This window comes from Hydractinia symbiolongicarpus, chromosome 11 (genome assembly GCF_029227915.1).
Source record: "Hydractinia symbiolongicarpus strain clone_291-10 chromosome 11, HSymV2.1, whole genome shotgun sequence".
NCBI classification, from domain to species: domain Eukaryota; kingdom Metazoa; phylum Cnidaria; class Hydrozoa; order Anthoathecata; family Hydractiniidae; genus Hydractinia; species Hydractinia symbiolongicarpus.
Genome location: NC_079885.1, coordinates 9994475 through 10003843, shown reverse-complemented (window position 1 = coordinate 10003843; position 9369 = coordinate 9994475). Strand labels below are relative to the sequence as shown.

The following is a 9369-nucleotide window of genomic DNA, read 5'->3' as shown; positions in this document are numbered from 1 at the left end:
AACACGAATGTAAACGCGAACTAAAAGAACTGACACGAGTTTGCTTTATAAGTCACATTTCGTTTCCATGCTTTTGGTCACACAGTCATACTGTTTCCCATATATTGGATAGGCTCAGTTTCAGTTGCAAAGTTTGATCGTCGTCCGCAATGCGTGAACATCGTCAAAACAAGCGGACACTTTTAAGTAGAAGAATCTCACAAAATGGTGTTAATTGCAGCAATAGGATTTTAAAAGCATAACATCAAAAACATGTTGGAAATGAGTAATTCTGTGAAATGCTTGGACTTTGAGAGAAAAAAAAACAAGAATTTTTAAAGAATTTATTTTCTTGAAAAAAAAGTAGTATTAGGATTAATTGTATACACTTGAGGATGCCAGCTTCCAAAATCAACTAAAGCGTTTTCTGCGTCCAAGACCACTTCCTGGGCTCTGAAATCTCAAATTAACATGAAGTTCTAAATTTCAGACAGAAGATTTTTTAAACAGAAAAGTTAATAGGGTTGCCACTCTTAGTGTAAAATTTGGGATGTGAATACTTTTCACAAGAATTTGACCTATTTTGAGATGACGGGATTTTTACATAAAAAAAATAATAAAAAAAAAATGAGGACATCATAATTTTTCAAAGAAATTGAGATTTTATAGGAAATACCGTGCCCCATGCAGTTCTAGGAATTTCGAAATTAGAACATTGTTTTGATTTTTCATTTTTAGTTTTAAAACTTGTTACAAGTCACAGGTTTTAAAACTAAAATTGAGGAGATTCGAGATTTGATAAAAACCTACCCGTTAGGTTTTTAAACGCAAAGGACTCAATGTTTTCGTAACTAAAAGAGATTTTAACGTGGTTGACGGGAAAGTTTCTTCTTCTTGGGAAATACTTACCGTAAGCTTGCATCATACCTACCTTCGGAAGTGGCCCTAAAAAAAAACATAACACATTACAAAACGTGAGATGTTAGATTTAGATTCATTATTAACCTTCAGGTAGGGTTTTCCAGCATCAAAAACAAATTTACCTGCTAAAAACAAACCTTTTACTAAAGTTAGAATATTGTTGCCCTTACTGACAAGAAAAAACTGGTTCTGAAACAGAACTTTAAAAACGGGCTGCTTTTGCTGCCATTTTTAGTACCGAGACTACTTTGGCTGAACAATTTTTGCGGAAATAAAATTGTCTTACAGCAGCAAAATTTTCAAAGAGCAATTGATTGAATAAGTAAAATGTTTTCAGTAATAAACTCAAGCTATGGAAAGGAAAGAAAAATTGCGCCTCATAGCTTCTGTATGGTATTGTAGGATTGATTTTTATGAAATCAGTACTTACATTCGTAACAAGAATGAACTCAAAATATAAGTCAGCAACTTTTTACAGAATTTGCCGAATAACATCATTTTTGAACGACGATTTATAATAGAACCACATCGGTCATAAGCGTAGTGATCTAATCTATAAATAACAACAAAGATTAAAGATTTCAAATTTGATTTGCACAGCAAAAAACACGGCATTATTAAAGTTGCCACTTACTTCAACTTAGGAAAGCTTTTCAAAAGAGATTCCAAGGTGAAAAGTGATGCTGAACTACTGTGACAAAGCTAAAAACGTTTTAAGCCTTTTTTGACAAAAAAATAGGCCAAGGAGGTAGTCAGTCTTCCAGGACAGTTTTTAATTGACCCTGCATGTTTGTTTGGAATGAAATTTTGTAGGTAAGCTTTTCTTAAGCGCATATATTGAGAAAAAATATCTTATCTTAAAATATTCAGGAAGGTTTGATAATTAATAAGTTGTATATGAACAGCCACAAAGTTCAGCGACATGTATCACTTTGGAATCCTTTTAAGCACAATGAATCATTGTCAATTAGTCATTGGCATCACAAGTCCTATAATTAACGCTATGAAATCAGTTCTATCTTCAACATATTTACACACAAAAAGAAATGTTTTTTTATTTTTCAACTTTTGTGCAAATCTCCGGGTTTCCAATATTTACAATCAAAAAAGGACTGGCATCCCCAATCAGTTTCCTTAAAAACACCAATACCTTTGACTTTAACAATGATTTTTTAAAAAAGATTCATGTGCAAATGCAAAAAAACAAGTGTGCCTTCGTAATCAAAGAATGTAACCAACCTTAATGGCAAATGTTTCCAGGCCTATTTAGGCAAAGCAGAAATCTGTGCGGGTCCAGGCCTTTTTGAGGAAAGCATAAATCCGTGGTGGTCCAGGCCTATATGATTATAGCATAAAGTGTGTGTTGGTCCAGGCTGATTCGATCAGCATTAGCTTATCTGGTCTATTTTAGCAGATCTGGCTGGTTCAGGTCTTAATAAACTGATCAAATTCTTGTCGGTCCAGACTTATATAAGGTGATTATATTCTTTTTGGTTTAGGCCTATATAACTGATTAAACTCTTGATGGTCGTCTCTTTAATCGCAAATACCAAAAAACCAGGTAGCTGTGTAACTTCAACTTTATTGATGAGGTATTGAAATATGATTTATTGCTTTCACATTTGGTCAATCCTTTTATCCTAATATCTGTTTTTCCCTGCCTCCCTTACAAGCAAACATATTTATCAGGAACAGGCAGAATTTCTTAGAAGAGACCATTGTTTGCCTTAAGCATTATCCCTTTTAACTGTGTTTTTATCAATTTTCGTTATCCCCTCCTAATTATTTGCATTTGATATTTTTAACAAATCTTCAGGACAAAATTATGTAAAACCTTGAGGACAACAGACAGGAATTGACCAGAATAAAATTAGTAATACAGTTAGAAATTTTAAATTAGTTTTACATTTCCTGAAACATTGAGCAGACATAGACTGGAATAAAATAACGAATACAAATGAGAAAATTGAGATTACTGTTATCATCAATATACATAAAATTAAAAAATTAAAAATTATCTTTAAAAGAAACACAGAGACCACTTGTGGCTCTTGGCAAGTTTGTCAGAGCAGTAACATCATAGAACAAATGCAGGAATATACTAGTAGTTACGAAAGGCTTTAAGTTATTCTTGCTGAAGGAGCTTGATAAAAACAATTTGAAAGGCATATGTCTTGTTCCGTGAAGTCCACATATTTATATTATAACTTGTAGTTCATATCGAATTGCATTCTTTACAGGCGTAATGTAGTCCGAATAACTTTCTTCTTGAAGTGGATAAATTTATATGTACAAAGACCTCTATAAAGGCCACAATGTCACTTTCAACTTCATTAAGATAGGCAGGAGATGATCAATGTAGGCCTGCTCAATACCAGTCACCTTGAAAATAAAAAATTGGGTCAATGTAGCCAATACGTAGGCAATAACACAGTTTACATAGTCCAGAATAATTTTTTTACCATCTTCTGCCTAATACTTTCAAGGCTGTTTCCCACTTCAAAAAAATTTCCATGAAAAGGAACAGTACATTTCTGCTTTATTTTATTGCCACTTTATGAAATAAAAACCTGATTGGTGAACTAATTTTCTATCTGATGTTTCCAAAAACAAAGAGAAATAGTTACATTAGTTTCAACTTTTCCAGGAACAGTAAAGAATTTAAGTTAAAGTACATGATCAGAAGCTTTCGTGTTTCTTTCCGCACTGTTCTATGAAAATTTTCGTAAAGTGGAAAACACTCTTAAGGTGCCGAATAAACCCTTCCCTTCAGGCATCTCTGTCATCTAACTTATAAGGGTCATTGATTTTTTGCCTTGGATTCCTTGAAAGTGGTGTTAATTCACTTTTTTGAAGATAGACGACTTATAAGCCCACACTTTTATTCGTAATATATTCCAAATACACTTCTATTTATTTTAACAATCCTTTGTCTTTATTAGGCACCTAAGAGTAGCATTGCGAATAATTATTTTAATACGTAAAAAAATTAGTAAAAAATTAAATATTGATTTGCATCACAAAGTTGAAAAGAAATTTAGCCAGAAACAGATATACATACAAAATTGGATCTAAACTTTAGCTTCTGAAAATAAGTAATAGACTTACTTCTACCCCCGCCACCTCCACCTTGAGTGTTGGTGCTTTGTTGTCCATAACCGCCACTGCTACCATATGAATTTTGTCCACCACTTCCATAGCCACCGCCATAACTGTTACTATTACCATAACTTTGTTGATTGCCCCCATAGCTTGACTGGTTGCTCTGTTGGGATGCTCCATATCCACCTGTACTGCCACCATACCCGCCTTGATTTGCACCATATGAATTCTGGCCACCACCATATGAAGTTTGAGCACTATCATAACCACCTGATGCAGCTTGGTTAGAACCACTATAACTGTTTCCTCCATATCCACCCCCTTGACCCCCGCTACTGTAATTTCCACTATAATCATTACTGTTATAGCTACTTCCACTGTTTCCACCATACCCTCCTCCTTGATTATAACCACCTCCACTGCCATAACTATCATTTCCGTACCCGCCTCTTCCTCGTCCTCCTCTACCACCATATCCACCACGTCCACTGCCTCCCCTGGGCCCTCTACCACCACGGTCAAACCCACCACGTCCACCCCTCCCACCTCTACCTCCTCGATCGAAACCACCTCCTCTTCCACCTCGTCCACCAAACCCACCACCAAAACCACGACCACCTCTGCCCCCACCAGGACCTCCTCTACCTCTTCTTTGTGGGGGTTTACCACTAGCAGGCTTACCAGCATGCTGAACCATTATGTGTCTATGGCCAAGTGGAGTCTCATTTAATCCATTAATAGCTGCTTCTGCTTCCTCTGAAGTTTCGAATTCGACAAAACCAAAGCCACGAGATCTTGTCTCATCATCTTTTTCCATCACCACATGAGCTTTAAATACAAATTAAATAACACATTTATGTATTTCGTACAACAGTTAAGGGGGAAGGGGTGACAAAAATTTAAACTGTTCGGCTTTCTGTAACATGATATATCTCTTTAACAACAAATTTTATACAGTTAGGGTTTATACAAGAAATAAGCAGTGATAATGCACATATTTCTCCCAGACCTCAACAGTAACCCAATCCAAAGATAACTTACCATTATGTGGTGTTCCATATTTTGAAAACATTTCCTCGAGGTCTGGTCCTCTTGTATCAAAAGGCAAAGAGCCAACATAAAGCTTTATTCTTTCACCACCTTGCATTTTTATGTTAAGGTAAGTTCAATGCTAAAATGTAAAGCAGGATAAGATAAGGTAAGTATGATTTTTATACTTTTGTGTGACATTATGACACACTGTATATATGTTCTGCCCAGATTGCGAAAACGGCCTGTTTACAACCGGGACAGCCGGATTATGTACACATGATCCGATTATGTTTTTTTTGCACTGGTTATGTAGTGGTGACCGGATTATGAACGCTGATATAATGGCTGGCCAGGCAGGCTGTGATTGGCATTTTCCTCGAACTTTTGTGAATTAAACATTCTCTGGAAGATACACCCCTAAAAACTAGAGATGGCGGAAGAAAAAAGTCTCGACGTAATTCTTAGTTTAAAACTAATCTTGTAGTAAATACATTTCAGCATAATATACTTTGAAGTAACTAAATTTCACGGAACCTAAATTATTCTTTTTGCGGGAATACATGCCAAAGAAGCCAAAAAAGTTTTGGATAAAGATTTGGGTATTGTGCGAAGCTGTTACTGGTTACTGCCTACAGTTCCAGATATACACTGGAAAGACTGAGGGCACAGTTGAGCATGGTTTGTCGTACCTCATTGTTTTTGATTTGCTTCAAAAATACCTCGGAAAAGGTTATCTGGTATTCTTCGATAATTTCTACACGAGTTTGAAACTCGTTGATGATCTCCAGAAACAGCAGACATACTCCTGTGGTACACTAAGAAAGGGAAGAGCTCAGCTCCCTGTTGCCTTCCAAACAGAAAAATTGGATCTGGGAGCTGCGTCCTATCTCCAGCAAAACAATGTCGTCGCTGTGCACTGAAAGGATAAACGTGACGTGTTTTGCTTATCATCCTTTCACAATCTTGAGATGAAAGTTATTGAAAGATACCAAGGAAATATCACAAAACCAAATTTAATTTGTGAATACAATAAATTTATGGGGGGTGTTGACAAGTGCGATCAATTGCTATCATATTACACTGTGTCGCGCAAATCGTTGAAGTGGTGGAAGAAAGTATTTTTTCGGCTTGTTGAGCTCTGCGTCATCAATGCTATGTGCGTTTACTTTGTCAAGAACCCACAATTTGCTGCTTCAAGAAGAGCACACAAAAAATTCAGAGAAGCATTGGTTCACCAACTTGTTCAAACATATCTTGATCAGGTTGAGGAGAGCGAACCCACACGAAATAGTTCAAACATTACAGAGGAGAAAAGCATTCGCCGCAAGTGTTCCTCTCAAGTTCGTTTGACAGGAAAACATTATATGTCTCACCACGCACTTCGAAAGAAATGCACCCTGTGTGCTTATCAGATTAACCCTGTAACTGGAAAAAGAAGGGACACAAAAACATTTGACTATTGTCAAAAATGTGAAACACATGTGTGCAAAGTTTGCTTTCGGGACTTTCACACGAAAGGCAAATTAAGAAAGTAAATTATTGAAATGACTTTTTTCTAGGAATTAGCATTTGATATTTGATATACATTTATAATCTACTGACAAAAAACGATGTAAATCCTTTGATTTAGGTATATCAAGACATACATGGTCTTTTACCAATTGTTTGTTCTTTTTTTAGAAAAAATGTCTTTTTTTGCGTTCTGTATCTTTTTCCATAGAAAAGCAACCAAATGAGTTTTACTAAAATTTTTTTTTGCAGTATCAAGCTAAGGTATTGTAGTTCATATTTTAGTATGATTTAGCTGCTTATTTCATTGTTTGTTACTGATATTTGCTAAAAAATAGGATTTTTTTTGAAAAATTCACAACTTTTGCTACCATTTTGATTTTTTTTTGTCCATTTTTTTGTCGTTATGGTAAAAATATGCTATTTTAATTGTAACATTTGTGGAGAAGAACTCATAAGGTTTCAGAAAATATATAGTTTTATAGTATTATTTTTACTATAAAAGGAATTATTTGTGGTTCTTTATAGTACATCTACGTTTTCGTAAAAAATGCGAAAATTGACCTGGCCGCCAAAGGATTAAGTTTGGTGAAAAGTTATTAAATTTGCGAATCCCAAAATTTAGTATTTGCCGCGAAATTTCGTTTCATTTGAGAGCAACAACAACTTTGCCACCAGGGCTATTCGCTTGTCAGAAGTGATGACGAATGATATAAAAGCGGTCGGCCCCGATTATATTTGTTCTATAAGTCTGGAATAATATTTGACTGTCATACATAAGCCGGCCTTCCCCGATTATGTGCGTTCTATAATAAGTGAGAAATAATTGAAAAATGCCATACATAAGCCGGTCGGCCCCGATTAGGTTCGTTCTATAAGTCTCGAATAATATTTGACTGTGTCATACATAAGTCGGCCTGCCCCGATTATGTTCGTTCTATAATAAATGAGAAATAATATTACACTGTCGTATATAAACTGGCCTGCCCTGATTATATGTCCCTTTTATAAGTGCCAAATAATATTTTTTGAGTAATAAGCCGGCCTGTCCTGATTATGTTGCCCTGATTATGTATTTTCTGCCCTGTTCTTAACCGGTGCAAGCTGCCGTACTTAATCAGGCCAATGTTCATTATCCGAGCAGAACATATACGCATGGTTTCCCTCCACTTTTTAATAATCAAATTTAATCAACTTAAGCATAACCATAGATTTTAATTTAACAAGAACCCAGATGCCCGAAACAGCTCTCCTGTTAGTAATTCTTGATATTGATCACAGATTTTAAATCAAGATCAGAAAATATACAATAAATTTATTTTTGGCTAGCTTTGCCAGACAGGTTTTGAGAAAGGCATTCATTTGCTAGGTAACATGGCAAAGTTAGCAAGTCATTAGAAAAATAAATGCCTGATTGGAAGTCACAAAGTAAAGACTTATGGTTCTCCTTGCTTGCAAGGGATAGATTTAAAACATTTTCATGGCAGTGGATTTGCGTGGTTTCTTGATATAGAACTTTCGAAGTTTGGCCAAGAGGAGAGGGAATACACGTGTTTACAGTTATTATGATATGTAGTAATACATGAAGTAGTTGTTTCAAAAGACAATGCTGTGCGCCTTTGAGAAAAATCTGCGTGGAGGCTTCTGTGCAGAAATAGCAGAAAACAACAACAATTGCAATTCCACAGCAGTGGGTGTTTTGGTAAAAAAGGAAAGTTCGTTTTCAGTTTTAATATTGAAGTTATGTCTTCTAAAAAGGGTATGTTATTTTCACTCAACTGTAAAGAGGTGGATTGTACTTAGTGTATAAATTTGCATGCTTGTATAAATTTTGATGCTGAATTTATTTTTGTTGAAAATGATCAAAAATTTTCAAATAAGAAAAATGAACTGAAAATCGTTACCTCGTAAATAAAGGTACCATAAAAAAAATACAGTTATACTATAAAGCAAAAAATCACATTGCAAAAACATTTGTAAAGTTAAATGCAAAAAACAATATAAAAAAATGCCAGGCAAGAATAAACAAAACGAACCCTGACGCCGCCGTCTAAACTTCAAAAAGAAAGGGTGAGTTTTAACAAAGACATGCTATTACTTTGCGCATGCGCTAGGCAAAGAATATATGTTTGTGCAATAAGGCTTACATAAAGATTACTTTTTTGGAAAAAAGATAAAATATTTTAAGTTTTAATAGTTTTTTGTAAATAAGTTTCCATAAATTAAAGAAGAAATCTCTTTGTGAAGATTTGGAGGTTATAAACATGAAATGCACATTTAGCTGACTTATTGTTTGTTTCAGTGTTAGGGCTGAATAAAAAAAGTCATGGCTCAAAATATCTAGTGATTTTGCACCTCGCACACGAAACGAAAGGTCACAAGACGGCTTGTACCACCCCGGCGGCGATGGGGGTGGGGGTTCATTATATCTTTTCTCCACTCTTAAATATTTTTATTTAGCTTTTAGATTATACATGCAGTTGACTAATATCTTTCCAAGGAGGAGCTATTTAGCCTGACGCAACATAGCTAGCGTAGCTCTCCCGGTAGCCGCTAGCTAGCTACCACTCCAGACACTTGTTTTCATATTTTTATTCCTGGGAATCTGGCGATTTTTCACCACCGACCAGTTTAAAATACTATCGTTTTTTTATTGTTTTATCATTTTTGTTCAACTTTGTTTAGCAAATTTACCACTGAAATGTATGCTTTTGGTCCTGGACCAGTAATGTACCCATAATATTTATCTTTGTTTTTTAGCTCCCTGGATGCACCATTTGACTAGGCTAGTTTAACATGCTGAGAAAGCTTCTTATAACACAGCAG

At 35.3% G+C, this 9369-nt stretch overlaps 1 protein-coding gene across 2 annotated transcripts; it reads right to left on the bottom strand.

The window, feature by feature from the left end:
* Positions 1 to 311: 311 nt before the first annotated feature.
* LOC130613679 (uncharacterized) lies at positions 312 to 8618 on the bottom strand. Of its 2 annotated transcripts, XR_008975711.1 has the most exons (5): positions 8580 to 8618; positions 5044 to 5173; positions 4009 to 4830; positions 1331 to 1453; positions 312 to 924 (listed from the first exon to the last, which is right to left on the bottom strand). XR_008975711.1 is itself a non-coding variant. In XM_057435006.1 (4 exons), the coding sequence occupies exons 2-4, from the start codon at positions 5147 to 5149 to the stop codon at positions 3269 to 3271; spliced, it is 942 nt and encodes a 313-aa protein (XP_057290989.1). In that variant the 5' UTR covers positions 5150 to 5173; positions 8580 to 8618; the 3' UTR covers positions 2859 to 3268. The 2 variants fall into 2 exon arrangements, 1 of the variants encoding a protein (XP_057290989.1); XM_057435006.1 differs by lacking the exons at positions 312 to 924; positions 1331 to 1453 and adding an exon at positions 2859 to 3282.
* Positions 8619 to 9369: the final 751 nt, after the last annotated feature.

Coding starts and splice junctions, on each gene's coding strand:
- LOC130613679 (XM_057435006.1), bottom strand. CDS start 5,149: ATGCAAGGTGGTGAAAGAATAAAGCTTTATGTTGGCTCTTTGCCTTTT. Junction 4,831..5,043: donor ATATGGAACACCACATAATG/GTAAGTTATCTT, acceptor TTGTATTTAAAG/CTCATGTGGTGATGGAAAAA.